This window comes from Lipotes vexillifer, unplaced genomic scaffold, assembly GCF_000442215.2.
Source record: "Lipotes vexillifer unplaced genomic scaffold, Lipotes_vexillifer_v1.1 scaffold408, whole genome shotgun sequence".
Taxonomy (NCBI): Eukaryota; Metazoa; Chordata; class Mammalia; order Artiodactyla; family Lipotidae; genus Lipotes; species Lipotes vexillifer.
The window spans coordinates 4,439,462-4,462,209 of record NW_006787469.1 but is presented as its reverse complement, the minus strand read 5'-3'; the positions used below and the strand labels follow the sequence as shown (position 1 = coordinate 4,462,209).

At 36.2% G+C, this 22,748-nt stretch overlaps 1 protein-coding gene across 1 annotated transcript in view; it reads left to right on the top strand.

Annotated features, from left to right (window-relative positions):
• The window catches only part of SPRED1 (sprouty related EVH1 domain containing 1), a 125,312-nt gene that overhangs the window by 95,606 nt on the left and 6,958 nt on the right, over positions 1-22,748 (top strand). The window contains exon 5 of the mRNA XM_007460195.1: positions 1,286-1,438. Within this exon, the coding sequence (XP_007460257.1) occupies positions 1,286-1,438 (153 nt within the window). The remainder of the gene's footprint in view (positions 1-1,285; positions 1,439-22,748) is intronic.

Here is a 22,748-nt window from a genome sequence, read left to right as displayed (position 1 = left end):
ATAACACAGTTAGGAAAATTAGCTAAAAATAGCAATTAACTGGGTTTGACATATGTAGTTTTAAGTGACAGTAGACTCTCAGATACATTTTTTAAAGTTTAATTGCTTCTTGATAAAATAACAGCTTTTAGTTTTCAGAGCATTTTCACATATATTATCATCTCACTAAATCCTTATGACAATCCATGTCATAAAACAGTGTATAGGTATTATAATTATTTAATTGAAAAACCTGAGTTCCAGAAAAATTAAATGTCACAAAGCTTCTTTGTTTCAGAGCAAGGACCAGAACATGCATTTATAAATTTATAATATCTTAGCCATAACTTTTATGAACTTTATTGCTTAATACTAGAAGTAATACCAAATTTTAATGTTTTTTTATTTTTATAAAAATCTTGTGTTTCTACCTTTAAAATTATTAGCCCTATAATGATTTCTCTAAATTACTTTAGAATGAGCCAGTAAAGGTATTTCTGTCATTTTACTTGGCTGTCACTTTTTCTTCCCAAATAATTATGTACTAACGGGAAAAATAATAGCAAAGAGTTACCTCATGTCTTAAAAAAAGAAAAAAGAAACAAAACCTTTTCAGGACTTTCTGTTTTGTAATGTGCTAAGTTTCACTTATTCAACATTTATTTCACAGAAATATTGTTTATGAAATTCCAAAAGGATTTTGTTAGTGACTATCATTGATAGAGCATATCTCCTTCACTGAGTCTTGTATATGGTTTGAATCCTTCTAAATAATCAGCAAGTTCAGGCTAATTAATTAATTCACTCATTCAATTACTTTTAAAATTACGTGGACTACTGTCTTCCTTCTTCCATCCCTCGTATCACACAGTACAATCCTTGGTACTGTGTAAAAAGAAAAAAATTCTTTAAAAAAAACTTGCAGAGTAACAGTTTTATTGATTTGTATTTTTTCCTCATAATTTCTTCACTTTCTGTGTACATATATCACTTTTAGTTATAATTAACAGCTTTATTGTAATTAGATATCTTTCTCACTTGGCATGGATAGCCTTCTAATTCTTCCTATGTTATTTTTTTTAAGAAAGTCCATTTTGCTTATAAAGTTGATTTTTTTTTTTATTCATATTATTTTATTTTCACATGACTTCCTAACGCACATTTGAGTTTGGGGAATTGCCATACACACTGATGGTGGTGGTACATACTTACTGATTTGCTAAATTCTTGTTAGAGTGAAGGTATCTTATTTTGTTGTTGTTTTTTACATTCTGGTAACTAATGAGTTGGGGATTGTTCCCATTAGGCAGCTGAAGAGGATACTTCCAGTTCTCTAGTGAAAGATCATCTCTTCCAGCAAGAGACAGTTATAACCAGTGAGCCTTACAGAAGCTCAAGACCTTCTCCCTTTGAAGATCTGAATGCCAGAAGAGTCTACCTGCAAAGCCAAGCCAATCAGGTGAGAAAATAAATATTTTTCAATATATTATTCATATTTATAGAAATCGGATGTGTTAGATGAGAACATTAGGACCATCTGCCCTTTACCAGTCAGAGAACAACAGAAACCCAGGAGAATAAGATTTATAATGAGTCAAATCCGGAATGAGACAATACATATATGTCATAATGTCCTATACAGGTGTAATAATTGAGTCATAAATTTGACTGTAAATTTTTTGATGATAAAGGGGAAATGGTGTTAGTTACATTTTCATTATCCAGTAGAGGGATACAAAGGAATATAAACCATAGTTTCTGTTCTAAAAGAGTTTATGATGGCGTAATAGATACGTGCTCATAGTGATATGGGAGTACAGGATAGGGGTATTGAAGTCATTGTGGAAGATGAGAGTTTGTGTTTTTTCTTAAGATACACCTGAACTTTTCAAGGATGAGAAAAATTGTTAACTAATTGAAGAGCGTGGGGCTGGTGATGAAAATTGGGGAGGGAACACAGGAGGAACGAGGGGATGAATGTTTTAAGCAGAGGGAATTTTAGTCAGCATAGTCTGCCATAACAAAATACCATAAACTGGGTGGATTAAATAACAGGTTTTTTTCCTCACAGTTCTGAAGGCTTGGGAGTCCCAAGGTTAGGGTGCCAGCACAGTTGATTCCTAGTGAGGGCTCTCTTCTTGGATTACAGACAGCCGCTTTGTCTCAGTGCCAGAGAACGCCCAAGTGAGCAAGCTCTCTGGTGTCTCTTATAAAGGGCACTAATCCCATCATACCAGGACCACACCCTTCATGACCTAATTACCTCCTGAAGGCCCCACGTCCAAATAGCATCACATTGGGGGGTTGGGTTTCATATAATTTGGGGGGGGCAGGGGTGGCACAAACATTTAGTCCATAGCAGGGAACAGTATGAGCAGAGGTATGCATGATCTAGGGGGAAAACAACATGGAGGGTGAAAAAGAGAGGCAAAGAGAACAAGAGCCAGACTCTCGGGGTTTTATGTCCTGCAAACCACCTTGGACTTAAATCTTGTTTGTTGCTTCACAAACCTGGGTACACATTCATGTGCCAGAAGACACAAGAAACCACAGGTTAAACACAGTGCATTTTTATGGAGTGTCACTTTTACTTACAAACAAAAAAATCCAAAGTGGTGTACCAGGTTTACATTCCCACTAGTCATGGGAATTTTCCTGAATACTTGGTATGATGCCCCCCCTTTCCCCCCTCCTCCCTTTCTTTCCCAATTTAGTCACTTAGTGGAAGTAAAATAGTATTTTATTGTGATTTTAGTTTATACTTTCCTGATTACTACTGCTGTTGAGCACCTTTTTTTATATGCTTATTGACCATTTAGAAATTCTGTTTTGTAAAGTACCTATTCAAGTATTTTGCACATCTAATATTGAGTTGTCTTTTTCTTATTGATTTATAGGCATTTTCTTTTTGTTTATTTTGGAAATAAGTCCTTTGTTGGATATATATATTGCAGATATCTTCTCTCTGGTGGTCTGTCTTTTCACTCTCTTAATAATGTCTTTTGCTGAATAAGAGTTCTTAATTTTAATAGAATAGTGATTGTTCCCTCTGTGGTTAGTGCTTTTTGTGTCATGTATAAGAAATCTTTGAGTATCCTCACCAAGCCATGAAGATATTTTATGTTGTCTTTCAGAAACTTTATTATTTTTTCTTTCATGTTTGATTTTTGTAAGTGGTATAAGGTTAGGAGGTCAAGGGTTCCCTCCCTGCACCGCAACCCCCAAATCTGGGTAGCCAGTGATCCAGCACCATATAGTAAAACACTATGCTTTCTGAAACAAGTGCATTGCATTTTCAGCTTTGTCATGTGACTGTATGTGTGTGGATCTATTTCTATTCTCTGTTCTGTTCCCTTAGCCTATTTGTCTATTTTTATACTTGTACCACACTTTTAAAATAACAGTAGTTATATAATATTTCTGGGATCTGGGAGTTATGTCCCCCAGCTTTGTCCTTTAAGAGCTTGTTGTTCTTGACCTATGTAAATTTTAGAGTCAGCTTATCAATTTCCACAAAACTCCTAGAATTTTGATTGACATTGTATTGCATTCATAAATTAATTTGGAGGAAGTTAACATCTTGATAATACTGAATCTTCTAATCCATGAAATGGTAAATTCATTCATTTATCTTTTGTTAGATTTATTCTTAGGTATTTAATTTTTGTAAGTTTATTTAGGTATTAATTATTATAAGTATATTTTGTAAATTGATCTTATATCCAGAGACATTATTAAATTAATTTATTAACTCTACTTAAAATCTGTAAATTTTTTAAATGTCTGTTTCTTGTCACACTGGCTAGGACTTCTAGTGCAGGGGGGATTGACTTTCTTATTTTGTTCCTTATCTCGGGAAAGCTTTCTATATTCATTGCATTCATCATTATGATATTTGCTGTATGTTTTCATAGATCCTTTTAACAGATTAAGGTATCCATCTATTATTCCCACATTACTAAGTTTTTTATGACATGCTTCTGCAGTAATTGAGATGATTCTAATTTTTTTCCTTGTTGATTCTGTTGATTGGTAAAATGTAATAATTGGTTTGCAACCTTGCAGTCTTGGAATAAACCCATCTTGGTTTCCATATAATACTCATTATACATACACCTATAAACATATGCACACATAAAATTGGGTTTAATAATATTTTATCTAGGATTCTTATGTCTGTGTTCATGAAAGAGATTGGCATATAATTTTCTTTTCCCATAAAATCCCGGGCAGGTGTTGTAATCAAGGTATGCTAACTCCATGAAACAAACTGGGCAGTGTTTCTTTTTTGCAGTTTGTGGAAAAGTTTAAAATTTGTTGTTAAATGTTTGGTAGAATTTCCTGGGGAAGCCGTCTGAGCCCAGAATTTTCTTTATCAGATGATTTTGAGCTACAGATGGATTTCTTTAACAGATACAGGACTATGCTGATTTTCTAATTCTTTTTAGAAAGGCTTTTTACAGGATTTTGGTTTTTATTCCTTTTTTATGGAAAATTTCAAACATACTAGAAGTTGAATGAATAGTGCAGTCAATTGCTGTGTACTACCCTGCTTCTGACATTAGTCATTGGCAAAATGATGATATGCCATATTTTCATTATTATTCAGAAATGGATTGATTTTTAAACATTTGGGGTTTTCTACTTTTCTTTTTATTGCAGATATTCTAAGAATATACTCTGAACGATTTCATTCGTTAACATTTGTTGAGACTTATTTAATGACTCAACATAAGGCCCGTGTGCCATGTGCACTTGAAAAGACTTCATATTCTTAGATGTTGTGTGCAGTGTTCTTTCTATATATTAGGTCAGGTTTGTTATCCTTATTAACTTTAAAAAAATCTGCTTGTCAGTAACTGAGCAAGGTATGTTTAAAAATCTCCAACTTTGTAGAATCATCTTGTTTTAATCCCATCAGTTATTTACTTTATATATTTTGAGGCTATTATATATTGCTTGTAATTTTATAATTGTCATACCTTTATGTTGAATTGACTGTCTTGTCATTATGAAATATCCTTCCTTATCTGTGGTAATACTTTTTGCCTAAAAGTCTACTATGTCTGATATTTTCTTTTGGCTAACGTTTACACAGCGTGTGTTTTCCCATCCTTGTACTTTCAACATTTATGTGTCATATATAAGATGCCTCTTTTAAACCATATGCAGTTGGGTTTTGTTTTTTTCTCAGGGTGTTTTTGTCTTTTAGAGTATTTTGTCTACTTACTTTTACCGCAATTATTGATATAGCATAAATCTACCATCTTACTTGTTGTCTGTTTGCCCCATTTTTCTCTGTTCATTGTTTCCTCCACTTGGCTTATTCAGGTATATTTAACTACTTAATTTTTCTTTTTTATTAGATAATTAATAATACAGTTCAGTGCTTTTATTGTAATCCTAGAGGTCACAATACACATTGTTAACTCCTTAGAATCTACCCTAAATTGATTTTTTTTTAAACCACTTCTGGAAAATGCATGGATCCTACAATACCTTAATGCCATTTATCTCTTCTTCCTTTACCCTTTGTGTTGTCATGAAATTTATTCTGTGTGTATGTATTTATAACCTCCCAAAATTATATTTTAAACAGTCAACATTGATTTCAGTTTATCCGTCTACTTATGCTTTTGGCTGTTCTTTAATCCCTTGTTTATTACCATACTACCAAGTAGGATCATTGGCTGCTTATTGCTGTTGGTGAATCTTCGTTGTCGTTTTTCTGGAAACATCTTTTATTTCCTCCATATTTGAAGGATGTTTTGCTGACTGTCACATTCTAAGTTATCATTTATTTTCTTAGACCACTTTAAAAGATGTCACACCATTGTCTACACTTTTCCATCATTGCTATTAAGAAATACTGTCTATCTTTGGCTTTTCGCTGTTTTATTATGCTATGCCTAGGTACTAGGTTTTTTTTATTGGGTTTCTAGAGCTTTTTGAATCTGGCTGATATCTTTGAACAGATTTAGAAATTTCTCCACCATTGTCTCTTCAAATATTGTTTCTAAATGTGAGGCTCAGGGAGAGATATGGACTGAACTTAAAGTTGGGAGTCGTTATCTAATGATGGAAATTAAAACTATGAGAGAAGTTTGAATTACTTTGTAAGAAGAATAGTATTCAAAGCTGGAACACTGAGGATCGCTAAATGTTAAAAGACAGGGTGTTGAAGAAGAGCAGTCACACAGATAGGAGAACTAGGAAAGGGCAATAATGTCTCAGAAGCCTGAGAAGGAGAGTTAAAAAGGTAAGTGACAGAGTAGTTAATTAATGTATTGCAATTACATGGTCCAATAAAGGACCTGGATTGAATCCTGGATTCATCTCTGTAAAGGTAATTGATACCCCTAGCATAGTTTCAGTGGGATTAGGAGGTATTCATGACAGTAGAAGAAACAACTTTTTTTTTTTTTTTGCCTGAGCTCCTTTCAAAAGTTTGACTACAGAGGCCTTCCTTTAGAGAGCAGGTGGAGCTAAAAGGTGGAGGGCCAAGGAAATAAATATGTTTAAAATTTAAAGGGATAAAGAAAGTGAGAAGTTAAAGATTTGGGACAGAGAGAATAATTGATAAAGACCCAAAGGAGACTATCAAGGACACAAGAATTACACTGAAAGAGGAATTACTTCATTTTTCTAGACTGAAGAAAAGTTTAGGTAGAACTACAGATTTATTAAAAAGGAGGTAGAAGGTTAATGAAATTCAGACTTGATCAATTCAGCAGTGTGCCCTCGCATTCTTGGGTAAACCTAAAATGTAATTGTTATTTTTATCTTAAAAACTTGAATATGGGGGCAGGGAGTAAAGAGAAAATAAAAAGCCTTCTGGATCATCTGGGAATTTTTCTTCCAGCAAGTCCCAATACAGCCATACCACAGCAAATAAATAAATATAGTTTGAAATATTCAAGTTAGACACAGATTGTGAAAGGTTCCCTGCCAATAGTTCTGATTAATTAGGTTACTTAAGGTTGCAAGAAACATATATTCTCAGGCTATGTACGTTGGTGGGGACTTATCGTAATGACCTGGGCAAGTACCAGGCTAATAGCATGTATTCATTCAACCTCTCTGGTCCTCCCAAAATTGGAACTTCAGTTAGGATTATCCCCCTTCCCCCACTCTAATTAAGTCTAATGCCAGTGTTTCCCATATAAGTAAATGGTATATCACTTATACATTTGCTCAGGGCAGAAACTTGAAGCCATCCTGACTCATTCCTCTCTCAATCTCATACTGTAGATATCAGCAGTCAATCAGCAATCCTGTAAGCACTACATTCAAAGTATATTTCTCAGACCGTCATCATTTCTTACTACTATAGTCTTCTAATTTCCCTACTTCCACTCTTATCCTTCCCATCCACTCTAATAATTTGTTCACACAGTAACCAAAGTGATCCTTTAAAAAGATACAAATCAAATGTGTTCAAAACTTTATAAAAAAGTCTAATCCTATTTAGAACAACATACAGAGGTTTTACAGAGCTGTGCATGATTTTGTTCGTGGCTTCTCCAGATTTATTTTCTATTCTTTCTCACTCACAAGCTCCTTAATACCTCGACCTCCTATGTTTTAAGCATATTAAGAATATCTATGCCTCAAGGGCTTTGCATCTGCTCTTCCTTTTATCTGGAACACTCTTCCTCTAGATGTTCCTGGAGCTTGCTCCTTACTTCAGGTCACCTCTTCTGTGAAGCCTTCCCTGAGCACTCTAAATGAAATACCAACCCTTCCATCACTGTATCCTTATGCTATTTTATTTTTCTTAATAACACTTATTTCCTGATTATAATTTGTCTCCTATTTGTACTTTTTTTGTTTGTTCACTGATAACGTTCAGGAATCTAGAAGTTCCTAAGATAGAGTAAGCACCCAGTAAATATTTGTTGAATGAAAGAATAGATGAATAAATGCTAACAGCATCACCTTGGAAGCATCCTACATCAGAGGAATAGCCTTGCCAAAAGGAGTAGACTACTTCGTTGCTGTCAAGAAATATGAAGAGTGTGAGATTTAACCCTAGCTAGCAAGTTATATGAATGCTGCCAGAAGACATAAGACCGCTAGGTCAGAGACAAAGGACTGTTACTCACAGCACAATAGAGTAGCATGAGCTTTGTGTTTGTGTCAGTTCCCCTTGCTTCCCAAGTCCCATGGGGGTGGTGCTAAGCTGCTCAGGTGAATATTGCACACTCAGTGGGTTTGCATCCCAATATTGGAACCCTGAGTTTTGGGGAACCCCAGTCTTTTATAATGGTCGATAATCCTGCCTGAGTTTTGCCAGGGAGGGACACAGTGTCTTTGTTATACTCGTTAACTAAACAAACCTAACTTCAAAGGAGAGATACTGTATCTTTCAAGGGTTTCCCTATTCACACATCTTTGAAAAGACAGTCTGAAGCAAAGGCAGATAGTACCTCTACTCACTGTATCTGTAGAAATGAGACCCATGGAGAATTGTCACCTAACACTAGTTTAGGTTTTTTCCTCTAGCAGTGCTTAAACAGGTATTGTCAGTGTTTGTCTTTGGCTCATTTTCTATGCTTCCATGGGCTACTTAAATCCTTTTGATGGATTAGGTGCATTCTTTCAAACTGCTAGTGCTCTCAGTCAGGTTTTAGTTAAATCTAATAGGCCTGGAGGCCATTATAGTCTTTTTACTCAATTTCACTTACTTTCAAGTTCCTGGAGGTCATTTCACTGCAGATGAATAAGACCACGTGTATTATGGTCTTACAATCAAAGGTTTATGATGTATTTAATACATAGAAAATAATACATGTAATGAATACCTGAGAAAGCAAACAACTTTTAAAAAAGAGCACCTCCAATCCTGTTCCCTTGCATTCATCCTAGAGGTGACCTTTACCTTGGACTGTGTTTGCTTATTAGCATTCTTATGCTTTTCTTGGTAATTCTACCACTTCTCTTTCTTCTGCCAGTAGATATTTTAGTTGTTTCCATATTTTTGATATTAGACATACTGCTAGTACAAACTTTCTTGCCCCTCAGCTATTCTTGTGCAAGAGTTTCTTTAGGGTGTACAGAAATGGGCCTTTGATATTGATGTGCTATAAAAAGGCTCTTGGGCAAATTAGTCTATAGGATTCATGTGTTCTGTGAGTATAAGAGAGATATTTTGAGCATTTGAGAGGTTAGAGAAATAATGCTGAATATTCCATTACAAACTAATTTTAACCATATACTCTTATATAACTTGTTATTGAGTAATAAAATTTTCAGTGACACTTCTTTTTGAATTTTATTTTTGGCCAGTATCTCCTAGTTTATGGTGGTGTTTCACTCTTTTTATGGTGTTTTGGTGAACAGATGTTCCAAAATTTAATACAATTGAATTTATCATTCTTTCCGTGGTGGTGTTTTTAAAAACTCCTCCCCACCCTTATCTGAAAGATTTTTCTCTTGATTTTATTCTAAAAGTTTTGCGGTTTTGTTCATAAAACAAACTGATTTTTGTTCCACTTTTATTTTTTCCATATGGATTACTGATTGCTAACAGCACCACTTATTGGATCCTTCCCCCTACTGATAGGCAGTGCCATATCTGTCATATATCAGGTTTCTATTTCTGGTCTCTCTTATCTGTTGGTTTGTTTGTTCTGGCACCAGTGCCACTTGTCTTCTTTACTATAGGATGTTTTAACTCTATAGCAAGTCTTAATATCTGTAGAGCAAGTGCATCTACCACTTTTTTCTTCTTCTCTTTTTTGTTGGTGGGTGGGGGAGCTGTTTACTCTTCCACAGAATTTAGAATTAGCTTGGGACTTCCCCAGTGATCCAGGGGTTAAGACTCCACCTTCCAGTGCAGGGGATGTGGGTTCAATCCCTGGTTGGGGAACTAGGATCCCACATGCCATGGGGTGCAGCCAAAAAAAAAAAATTAGAATTAGCTTATCAAGTTTGTTGAAAATCCATTTGCAGTCTGTATTTGAATTGCACTGAATCTGTATATTAGTTTGGGGAAGAATTTAGCCTTCTTTTCCATGAATATGTAATATATCCTTCTATTTAGCTCAGCTATAGTGCTCAATAAAGCTTTGTATTTTCTTCATGAAAAGATATATCTTTTAAAAGAGTGGATATATGGGGCTTCCCTGGAGGCACAGTGGTTAAGAATCCGCCTGCCAATGCAGGGAACACAGGTTCGAGCCCTGGTTCAGGAAGATCCCACATGCCTCAGAGCAGCTAAGCCTGCGCTCTAGAGCTTGCGAGCCACAACTACTGAGCCCACAGGCCACAACTACTGAAGCCTGCGCGCTCAGAGCCCATGCTCCGTAACAAGAGAGGCCACCGCAGTGAGAAGCCCACACACCACGATTAAGAGTGGCCCCTGCTCGCCGCAACTAGAGAGAGCCTGCGCACAGCAACAAAGACCCAAAATGAGTCAAAAATACATTTTAAAAAAAAAGAGTGGATATATGTATATGTATAACTGATTCACTTTGCTGTACATGTGAAACTAACACACATTGTAAGTCAATTATACTCCAATAAAAATTTTAAAAATATTGGAGAGGTTATAATCATGCAAAAGTAATCCAGCCTGTGCCCTAGAGCCCACGAGCCACAACTACTGAAGCCCGAGCACCTAGAGCCTATGCTCCGCAACAGGAGAAGCCACCACAATGAGAAGCCTGCGCACCGCAAAGAAGAGTAGCACAAGCTTGCCGCAACTAGAGAAAGCCTGCATGCAGCAGTGAAGACCCAATGCAGCCAAAAATAAAGATCTTTAAAAAAAAAAAAAGTAATCCAGAAATCTTACTTCATCCCCCATCAGTCCTTTAGTCCTACAACATAATTAAAATTGAAATACTTCTGTTTCTCTTTATGTTCCTACCATGTGATTAAAGTGCTAATGAATGTAAAATTCAAAACTGCAGGAAACAAGGCCAGGAATGAGATAAACTCTTCAGTCATTAACTATTTTTATTAAACTTTCTTTCCTGTTTAAGACACTACTAATACCGAGTAGGTGGTTCGAGTTGGATATATCCATTTAAATTGCTTTTTGAATTGAAGCATACAAACTTTTTAATCCAGCATTTTTACTTTTAGCAATTTCTGATACAGATACACTTGGACATGTGTATTAAAGATAAATATGTATAAGGATAATTCATGCAATATTGTTTGTAACAGCAAAAGGTGGGGAAAAGCCTATATATATATAAATCAGACTAGTTAAATTAAGTCATCCATTCAATGGAATATTAAGCTGCTATTAAAAGAATTAGGTAAAGCTATATGTATAAACACATACGCACACTTGCATGTGTGTGTAAATTAAATATGTGGCCAAAAAGTGGTAAGTACCACCTGAGTGGTACATTTGTTACAACTGGCGAACCTACATTGATACATCATATAATCACCCAAAGTGCATAGTTTACAGTAGGGTTCATTCTTGGTGTTGTGCATTCTGTGGATTTGGACAAATATATAATGATATGTATCCATCATTATAGTATCATATAGACTTTTTTCACTGACCTAAAAATCCTCTGTTCTCTGCCTGGTCTTCCCTCCTTACCTCTCCCTTCTCCCAAACACAGATCCTGGCAACCACTGATCTTTTTACTGTCTCCATAGTTTTACCTTTACCAGAATGTCATATAGTTGCAATCATACAGTATGTAGCCTTTCACTTAGTAATATGCACGTAAGGTTTTTTCATGTCTTTTTTTTTTTCAATACTGAGTAATATTCCATTGTCTGGATATACCACTGTTTGTGTATCCATTGAGCCTACTGAATAGATAAACAAACTTAGTTTCTTCCAAGTTTTAGCAATTATGAATAAGACTGCTGTAAACATTTGTGTGCAGGTTTTTGTGTGGACATGTTTTTTTTTTTTTTTTTTGCGGTATGCGGGCCTCTCACTGTTGTGGCCTCTCCCATTGCGGAGCACAGGCTCCGGACGCGCAGGCTCAGCGGCCATGGCTCACAGACCCAGCCGCTCCGCGGCATGTGGGATCCTCCCAGACCCGGTCACGATTCCGTGTCCCCTGCATCGGCAGGTGGACTCTCAACCACCGCGCCACCAGGGAAGCCCTTGTGTGGACATGTTTTTGATTGCCTTGGGTAAATACCAAGGAGTACAATTGCTGGATCATATGGGAAGAGTATGCTTAGTTTTATAAGAAACTGCCAAATTGTCTTCCAAAGTGGCTGTACCATTTTGCATTCCCATCAGTAATGAATGAGGTTTCCTGTTGCTCCGTGTCCTCCCCAGCACTTGGTGTCAGTGTTCTGGATATTGGCCATGCTACTGGGTGTGTAGTGGTATCTCGTATTTTTAACTTGCGTTTCGCTGGTGACTTATGGCGTGGAGCATCTTTTAATATGCTGATTTGCCATCTGTATATCTTCCTTGGGGAAGTGTCTGTTGAGGTCCTTGGCACATTTTTAAATCAGGTTGTTTATTTTCTTATTGTTGATTTTTAAATAGTTCTTTGTATATTTTATCTAAAGAAGAAACCTATTAATGAAAAATATGACACATATAAAGAAAAAAGAGGTTTTTGTACATTATAGGTATCAGTCCTTTATCAGGTATCTTTTACAATATTTTCTCTTACTCTGTGACTTGTCTTATTCTCTTGACATTTTATTTTTCAGAGTAGATGTTTTTAATTTTAATGAGGCCCAGCTTATCAATGCTTTCTTTCATGAATCTTTGATATATCTTAAAAGTCACTGCCATAACCAAAGTCATCTATTCTGTTCCATTGACCTATTTTATTTTTTGCTGGTACCACACCATCTTTCTTAGTGTAGCTTTATAGAAGATCTTGAAGTCAGGTAATCTCAGTCCTCTCACTTTTATTCTCCCTCAGTATTGTGTTGGGTATTCTGGGTCTTTTGCCTGTCTATGTAAACTTTAGAACCATTTTGTTAATATCCATAAAATAACTTGCTGGGATATTAATTGGGATTGCATTGAATCTATAGGCCAGCTGGGGAAAAACTGACATGTGACAGCCTTGAATCTTCCAATTTACAAACATGGATTATCTATATTTATTTCTTTGATTTCATTCATCAGAGTTTGATAGTTTTCCTCATACAGATCTTGTACGTATTTTGTTAGATTTATGCATTAAGTATTTCATTTTGGGGGATACTAATGTAAATGGTTTTTAATTTCAAGTTCCACTTCTGGTTTGTTTGTTTGTTTTCGCCGCACCGCATAGCATGTGGAATCTTAGTTCCCTGACCAGGGATCAAACCTTTGCCCCCTGCAGTGGAAGCACAGAGTCTTAGCCCCTGGACCACCAGGGAAGTCCCTTGTTCATTGTTGGTTTATAGAAAAGTGATTGTCTTTTGTATATAAGCCTTGCATCCTGCAACTTTACTATAAATCATTTATTAGATGCAGGAGTTATTTTGTTGATATTTTCAAATTTTCTATATAGATGATCATGTCATCTGTGAACATGGACAGCTTTATTTCTTCTCAATCTGTATACTGTTTATGTCTTTTTCTTGTCTTACTGCATTAGCTAGAAATTCCAGTATGATGTTGAAAAGGAATGGTGAGAGAAGGGACATCCTTGCCTCCTTGTACCTGATCTTAGTGGGAAAACTAAAAGTTTCTCACCATTAATTATATTAGTTTCAGGGTTTCTGTAGATATTCTTTATAAGTTGAAGAAGTTCTCCACTGTTCCCAATTTACAGAGTTTTTATCATGAATGGGTGTTGGATTTTGTCAAATACTTTTTCACAATATATCGATAAGATCATGTGATTTGATGTGTTACATTAATAGATATTTTAATGTTAAACCAGCCTTGCATAGTGAGGTTGAATCCACTTGGTCATGATGTATAATTCTTTCTATACATTGTTGGATTCAATGAGCTAATATTTTGTTGAGGATTTTTGCATCAGTGTTTATTTGAGATGTCTGTATTTTTGTTTGTTTTCCTTTTTGGTAATGTTTTTGTCTGGTTTTAGGATTAAGATAATGCTGACCTCTTGGAATGAGTTAGGAAGTATTTTCTGTTTTCTGTCTTCTGAAAGAGATTGGAGAGAATTGGTATAATTTCTTACTTAAAGTTTTGTGGTATTCACCAGTAAACGCCAGCTGGATCTGTGTGCTTTCTGTTTTGGAAGGTTATTAATTATCAGTTTAACTTCTTTAATAGATATAGACCTATTCAGATTGTTTTCTTCTTCTTGTGTGAGTTTTGGCAGATTGTGCCTTTCAAGGAATAGATCCATTTCATCTAGGTTATCAGATTAGTGGATGTAGAGTTGTTCATAGCATTCCTTTATTATCCTTTTGAATGTTCATGGAATCTGTAGTGATACCTCCTCTTTCGTTTCTGATAGTTAGTGATTTGTGTCCTCTTTTTTTTTCTCTTAGTTGTCCTGACTAGAGGCTTATCAGTTTTGTGGATCTTTTTAAAGAACCATCTTTTGGTTTAATTAATATTCTCTGTTGATTTCCTGCTTTCAGTTTCATTGATTTCTACTCTAATTCTTATTATTTCTTTTCCTTGCTGTGGATTGAATCTTTTCCTAGTTTTCTAAGGTAGAAACTTCTATTATTGATTTTAGATCTTCTTTCCTAATTTATTTAATGCTATAAATTTCTCTCTATGCACTACTATTGCTGTATCCCACAACATTTGATAAGTTGTGTTTTCATTTCTTTTTATTTCAAAATAATTTTTAATTTCTGTTGAGATTTCTTCTTTGACCCATGCATTATTTAGAAGTGTGTTGTTTAACTTCCACTTATTTGGTGATTTTCCAGATATCCTTTTGTTACTGACTTATACGTTAGTTCCTTCATAGTCTGAGAATGGACATTGTATGATTTCTACTCTTTTAAATTTGTTAAGGTTTGTTTTATGTTCAAGAATGTGATCTATCTTGCTTAAGGTTCCTTGTAAGCTTGCAAAAATGTGTATTCTGCTGTTGTTGGATGAAGTACTCTTCAGATGTCAATTATATCCACTTGATTGAAGGTGTTGTTTAGTTCACCTGTGTCCTTACTGATTCTCTGCTTGCTGAATCTGTTCATTTCTTTATTGTTTTTTAGCATCTTTATTGGAGTATAGTTGCTTTACAATGTTGTGTTAGTTTCTGCTGTATAACAAAATGAATCAGTTATATGTATACATATATCCCCATATCCCCTCCCTCTTACAACGCCCTCCCACCCTCCCTATCCCACACCTCTAGGTGGTCAGAGCACTGAGCTGATCTCCCTGTGCTATGCAGCTGCTTCCCAATAGCTATCTCTTCTACCTTTGGTAGTGTATATATGTCAGTGCTACTCTTTCGCTTCATCCCAGCTTACCCTATCCACTCCCCGGGTCCTCAAGTCCATTCTCTACGTCTGTGTCTTTTTTCCTGTCCTGCTCCTATGTTCATCAGAAGCACTTTTTTTTTTTAGGTTCCATATATGTGTGTTAGCATACGGTATTTGTTTTTCTCTTTCTGACTTACTTCACTCTGTATGACAGACTCTAGGTCCATCCACCTCATTGCAAATAACTCAATTTCATTTCTTTTTATGGCTGAGTAATATTCCATTGTATATATGTGCCACATCTTCTTTATCCATTCATCTGTCCATGGACATTTAGGTTGCTTCCATGTCCTGGCTATTGTAAATAGTGCTACAATGAACATTGTGGTACATGACTCTTTGAATTATGGTTTTCTCAGGGTATATGCCCAGTAGTGGGATTGCTGGATCATATGGTAATTCTATTTTTAGTTTTTTACGGAACCTCCAAACTGTTCTCTAGTGGCTATATCAATTTACATTCCCACCAACAGTGCAAGAGTGTTCCCATTTCTCCACACCCTCTCCAGCATTTATTGTTTGGAGATTTTTGGATGATGGCCATTCTCACTGGTGTGAGGTGATACCTCATTGTGGTTTCGATTTGCATTTCTCTAATGATTAGTGATGTTGAGCATCCTTTCATGTGTTTGTTGGCAATCTGTAAATCTTCTTTGGAGAAATGTCTGTTTAGGTCTTCTGCCCATTTTTGGATTGGGTGGTTTTTTTGATATTGAGCTGCATGAGCTGCTTGTATATTTTGGAGATTAATCCTTTGTCAGTTGCTTCATTTGCAAATATTTTCTCCCATTCTGAGGATTGGTCTTGTTTATGGTTTCCTTTGCTGTGCAAAAGCTTTTAAGTTTCATTAGGTCCCATTTGATCATTTCTGTTTTTATTTCCATTTCTCTAGGAGGTGGGTCAAAAAGGATCTTGCTGTGATTTGTGTCATAGAGTGTTCTGCCTATGTTTCCCTCTAAGAGTTTTAGAGTGTCTGGCCTTACATTTAGGTCTTTAATCCATTTTGAGTTAATTTTTGGGTATGGTGTTAGGGAGTATTCTAATTTCATTCTTTTACATGTAGCTGTCCTGTTTTCCCAGCACCACTTATTGAAGAGGCTGTCTTTTCTCCATTGTTTATCCTTGCCTCCTTTATCAAAGATAAGGTGACCATGTGTGCATGGATTTCTCTGGGCTTTCTATCCTGTTGCATTGATCTATATTTCTGTTTTTGAGCCAGTACCAACCATACTGTCTTGATTACTGTAGCTTTGTAGTATAGTGTGAAGTCAGGGAGCCTGATTCCTCCAGCTCCATTTTTTCTTTCTCAGGATTGCTTTGGCTATTCAGGGTCTTTTGTGTTTCCATACATATTGTAAAATTTTTTGTTCTAGTTCTGTGAAAAATGCCATAGGTAACTTGCTAGGGATTACACTGAATCTGTAGATTGCTTTGGGTAGTAGTATAGTCATTTTCACAAGGTTGATTCTTCCAATCCAAGAACATGGTATATCTCTCCAGCTGTTTGTATCCTCTTTAATTTCTTTCATCAGTGTCTTACAGTTTTCTGCATACAGGTCTTTTGTCTCCTTAGGTAGGTTTATTCCTAGGTATTTTATTCTCTTTGTTGCAATGGTAAATGGGATTGTTTCCTTAATTTCTTTTTCAGATTTTTCATCATTAGTGTATAGGAATGCAAGAGATTTCTGTGCATTAATTTTGTATCCTGTTACTTTACCAAATCCATTGATTATCTCTGGTAGTTTTCTGGTAGCATCTTTAGGATTCTCTATGTATACTATCATGTCATCTGCAAACAGTGACAGTTTTACTTCTTCTTTTCCAATTTTGATTCCTTTTCTTTCTTTTTCTTCTCTGATTGCTGTGGCTAAAACTTCCAAAACCATGTTGAATAATAGTGGTGAGAGTAGGTTACCTTGTCTTGTTCTTGATCTTAGAGGAAATGGTTTCAGTTTTTCACCATTGAGAATGATGTTGGCTGTGGGTTTGTCATATATAGCCTTTATTATGTTGAGGTAGGTTCCCTCTATGCCCCACTTTCTGGAGAGTTTTTATCATAAATGGGTTTTGAATTTTGTCAAAAGCTTTTTCTGCGTCTATTGAGATGATCATATGGTTTTTATCCTCAGTTTGTTAATATGGTGTATCGCATTGATCGATTTGCATATATTGAAGAATCCTTGCGTTCCTGTGATAAACCCCACTTGATCATGGTGTATGGTCCTTTTAACATGCTGTTGGATTCTGTTTGCTAGTATTTTGTTGAGGATTTATGCATCTATGTTCATCAGTGATATTGGCCTGCAGTTTTCTTCTTTGTGACATCTTTGTCTGGTTTTGGTATCAGGGTGATGGTGGCCTTGTAGGATGAATTTGGGAGTGTTCCTCCCTCTGCCATATCTTGGAAGACTGTGAGAAGGGTGGATGTTAGCTCTTCTCTAAATGTTTAATAGAATTCACCTGTGAAGCTGTCTGGTCCTGGGCTTTTGTTTTTTGGAAGATTCTTAATCAGTTTCCGTTTCAGTACTTGTGATTGGTCTCTTCATATTTTCTATTTCTTCCTGGTTCACTTTCAGAAGGTTATGCTTTTCTAAGAATTTGTCCATTTCTTCCAGGTTGTCCATTTTATTGGCATATAGTTGCTTGTGGTAGTCTCTCATGATGCTTTGTATTTCTGCAGTTTCAGTTGTTACTTCTCCTTTTGCATTTTTAATTTTGTTTGAGTTTTCTCCCTTTTTTTCTTGATGACTCTGGCTAATGGTTTATCGGTTTTGTTTATCTTCTCAAAGAACCAGCTTTTTTAGTTTTATTGATCTTTGCTATTGTTTCCTTCTTTTCTTTTTCATTTATTTCTAATCTGATGTTTATGATTTCTTTCCTTCCGCTAACTTTGGGGGGGTTTTTTGTTCTTCTTTCTCTAATTGCTTTAGGTGTAAGTTTAGGTTGTTTATTTGAGATTTTTATTGTTTCTTGAGGTAGGATTGTATTGTTATAAACGTCTGTCTTAGAACTGCTTTTGCTGCATCCCATAGATTTTGGGCCATCTTGTTTTCATTGTCATTTGTTTCTAGGTATTTTTTGGTTTCCTTTTTGATTTCTTCAGTGATCTCTTGGTTATTTAGTAGAATATTGTTTAGCCTCCATGTGTTTATATTTTTTACAGTTTTTTTTCCTGTAATTGATATCTCGTCTCATAGCATTGTGGTCGGAAAAGATACTTGTTACTGTTTCAGTTTTCTTAAATTTACCGAGGATTGATTTGTGACCCAAGATATGATCTATCCTGGAGAATGTTCCATGAGCACTTAAGTAGAAAGTGTATTCTGTTGTTTTTGGATGGAATGTCCTATAAATATCAATTAAGTCTATCTGGTATAATGTGTCTTTTAAAGCTTGTGTTTCCTTTTTTATTTTCATTTTGGATGATCTGTCCTTTGGTGAAAGTGGGGTGGGTGTTAAAAGTCCCCTACTATTATTGTTACTGTTGATTCCCCCTTTTATGGCTGTTAGCGTTTGCCTTATGTATTGATGTGCTCCTATGTTGGGTACATAAATATTTACAATTGTTATATCTTCTTCTTGGATTGATCCCTTGATCATTATGTAGTGTCCTTCTTTGTCTCTTGTAATAGTCTTTATTTTAAAGTCTATTTTGTCTGATATGAGTATTGCTACTTCAGCTTTCTTTTGCTTTCCATTTGCATGGAATACCTTTTTCCATCCCCTCACTTTCAGTCTGTATGTGTCCCTAGGTCTGAAGTGGTCTCTTGTAGACAGCATACATGCGGGTCTTGTTTTTGTATTCATTCAGCTAGTCTGTGTCTTTTGGTGGGAACATTTAATCCATTTACATTGAAGTTAATTATCGATATGTATGTTCCTGCTACCGTTTTCTTAATTGTTTTGGGTTTGTTTTTGTAGGTCTTTTCCTTCTCTTGTGTTTCCTGCCTAGAGAAGTTCCTTTAGCATTTGTTGTAAAGCTGGTTTGGTGGTGCTGAATTGTCTCAGCTTTTGCTTGTCTGTAAAGGTTTTAATTTCTCCTTCAAGTCTGAATGAGATCCCTGCTGGGTAGAGTAATCTTGGTTGTAGGTTTTCCCCTTTCATCACTTTAATATATCCTACCACTCCCTTCTGGCTTGGAGAGTTTCTGCTGAAAGGTCAGCTGTTAATCTTATGGAGATTCCCTTGTATGTTATTTGTTGCTTTTCCCTTGCTGCTTTTAATATTTTTTCTTTGAATTTATTTTTTGATAGTTTGATTAATATGTGTCTTTTCATGTTTCTCCTTGGCTTTATCCTGTATGGGACTCTCTGCACTTCCTGTACTTGATTGACTCTTTCCTTTCCCATGTTGGGGAAATTTTCAACTATAATCTCTTCAAATATTTTCTCAGACCCTTTCTTTTTCTCTTCTTCTGAGACCCCTATAATCAAATGTTTGTTCATTTACTGTTGTCCCAGAGGTCTCTGAGACTGTCCTCAATTCTTTTCATTCTTTTTTCTTTATTCTGCTCTGCGGTAGTTATTTCCACTATTTTATCTTCCAGGTCACTTATCCGTTCTTCTGCCTCAGTTATTCTGGTATTGATTCCTTCTAGAGTATTTTTAATTTTACTTATTGTGTTGTTCATCATTCTTTGTTTGCTTTTTAGTTCTCTAGGTCCTTGTTAAACATTTCTTGTATTTTCTCTATTCTATTTCCAAGATTTTGAATCATCTTTACTATCATTACTCTGAATTCTTTTTCAGGTAGACTGCCTATTTCCTCTTCAGTTGTTTGGTCTGGTGGGTTTTTACCTTGCTCCTTCATCTGCGCATATTTCTCTGTTTTCTCATTTTGTTTAATTTATTGTGTTTGGGGTCTCCTTTTCGCAGGCTGCAGGTTCATATTTCCTGTTATTTTTGGTGTATGCCCCAGTGGGTGAGGTTGGTTCAGTGGCTTGTGTAGGCTTCCTGGTGGAGGGGACTGGTGCCTGTGTTCTGGTGGGTGGAGCTGTTTCTTGTCCTTCTGGTGGGCAGGGCTGCAGCTCGTTGTCTCTTTTGGAGTGTCCATGAACTTAGTATGACTTTAGGCAGCCTCTCTGCTCATGGGTGGGGGTGTGTTCCTGTCTTGCTAGTTGTTTGGCATGGGGCATCCAGAACTGGAGGTTGCTGGCCATTGGGTGGAGCTGGGTCTTAGTGTTGAGATGAACATCTCTGAGAGAGCTCTTGCTGATTGATATTATGTGGGGCCGGGAGGTTTCTGGTTGTCCAGTGTCCTGGACTCAGTACTCCCACCATGGAGGCTCAGGCCCAATACCCAGCCAGAGTACCAAGACCCTCCCAGCCACATAACTCAGGGAAAAAAAAGGAAGAAAGAAAAACAACAACAACCAAAAAAAAGAACAGACAGAACCCTAGGACACATGGTAAAAGCAAACCCCTGGTGAAATTTCATACCCACAGAAAATTGGGTCTGCTTCATGCGGAAGATCCAGTAGTGAGCCAGAAGAAGCCAAGAAGGATGGATTCCAGGTATGATACAGAGATTGTAAAGTTACTTTTGGTTCTCAAGACATCAGTCTGTTCATTTGTGATAGAGAGGGATGTTGAAGTCTCCAGCTATGGTAATGGGTGTATCCGTTTCCTTCAGGTTCTATCAGTTTTTGCCTCACATAATTTGATGCTGTGTTGTTAAACACATACACAATGAGGATTGTTATGTCTTCTTGGGGAATTTACCCTTTTATCATTATATAATGCCTTCTTTATCACTGATAACTTTCCTTGTTTTGAAGTCTGCTCTGTCTGAAATTAATATAGGAACTCCTGCTTTCTTTTGATTAGTATTAGCGTGGTGTATTTTTCTCCAGCCATTTACTTTTACTCTAACAACACTAAACCACTTTACAGTGAGTGGGAGTACTTTATAATAACCATAATCCTAATTCCTCCTTCCACCCCTTGCATCATTGCTGTCAGTCATCTTATTTTATATATATATATATATGCATATGTATGTAAATATGTGCATAATCATACATGATCAAATACACTGTTGCTGTTTGTTTTTGTTTTTGGCCACGCTGCTTGGCATGCAGGACCTTAGTTCCCTGACCATGGCTCACGGGCCCAGCCGCTCCGCGGCATGTGGGATCCTCCCGGACTGGGGCACCAACCCATGTCCCCTGCATCAGCAGGCAGACTCTCAACCACTGCGCCACCAGGGAAGACTGGAAGCATGGATTCTTAACCACTGGACCGCCGGGGAGGTCCCCCCTGTTGCTATTTTTTTGAACAAACTTCTGGTAGCTCAGTTAAGAATGAGAAAATTATACGTTTTATTTTATTTTCACTTATTTCTTCTTAACTGCTCTTGCATTCTCATGTAGATCCAAGTTTCTGACCTTTAATATTTTCCTTCTCTCTAAAGAACCTCTGTTAACATTTCTTATAAGGCAGGTCTATCAGCAACAAATTTCCTCCATTTTTTTTTTTGCTTAAGAAAGTCTTTATGTTTCTTTCACAGTTTTTTAATGTTTATTTTTAAATTTAATTTTTCTTTTACATGATAGCTTGTCTCTCTTTATCCCCTACCCCCATGTTGCCCCTCCCCTCTTCCCTCTACCCACTGATAACCACTAATTTGTTCTCTGTATCTGAGAGTCTGTTTCTTTTTTGTTATATTCAATAGTTTGTTGTATTTTTTAGATTTCACATGCAAGTGGTATATAGAGTATGTTTCTTTCTCTGTCCGACTTCACTTAGTGAGATACCCTCCAAGTCCATCTGTGTTGTTGGAAATTTCATTCTTTTTTATGGATGAGTAATATTCCATTGTGTATGTGTGTGTGTGCGTGTGTGTGTGTGTGTGTGTGTTTATACACACCACGTCTTATCCATTCATCTGTTGATGGACACTTAGGTTGCTTCCATATCTTGGCAATTGTAAATAATGCTGCTGTAAACATTGGGGTGCATGTATCTTTGCAAATTAGTGGTTTTGTGTTTTTTGGATATATACCCAGAAGTGGAATTGCTGGGTTGTATGGTAGTTCTATTTTTAGTATTTTGAGAAACCTCCATACTCTTTTCCAAAGTGGTTGCACCAATACATTCCCACCAGTCTCCTTCACTTCTGAAGGATAATTTTGCAGGGTACATAATTCTAGGTTGGCAGACTTTTTCTCTTACCACTTTTAACTATTTCACTTCACTCTTCTTGCTTGCATGGTTTTTGCAAAGAAGTCAAATGTAATTACTCTTTATAAGTAAAATATTTTTTCCTCTGGCATCTTTCAGGATTTTTTTCTTTATCTTTGATTTTTTATAGTTTGAAAATGATATGCTTAGGTGCTTTTTTTTTTTTTTTTTTTTTCCTTTTTCCTTCCCTCCATTTTCCTGCTTGCTGTTCTCTGAGCTTCTTGGATATGT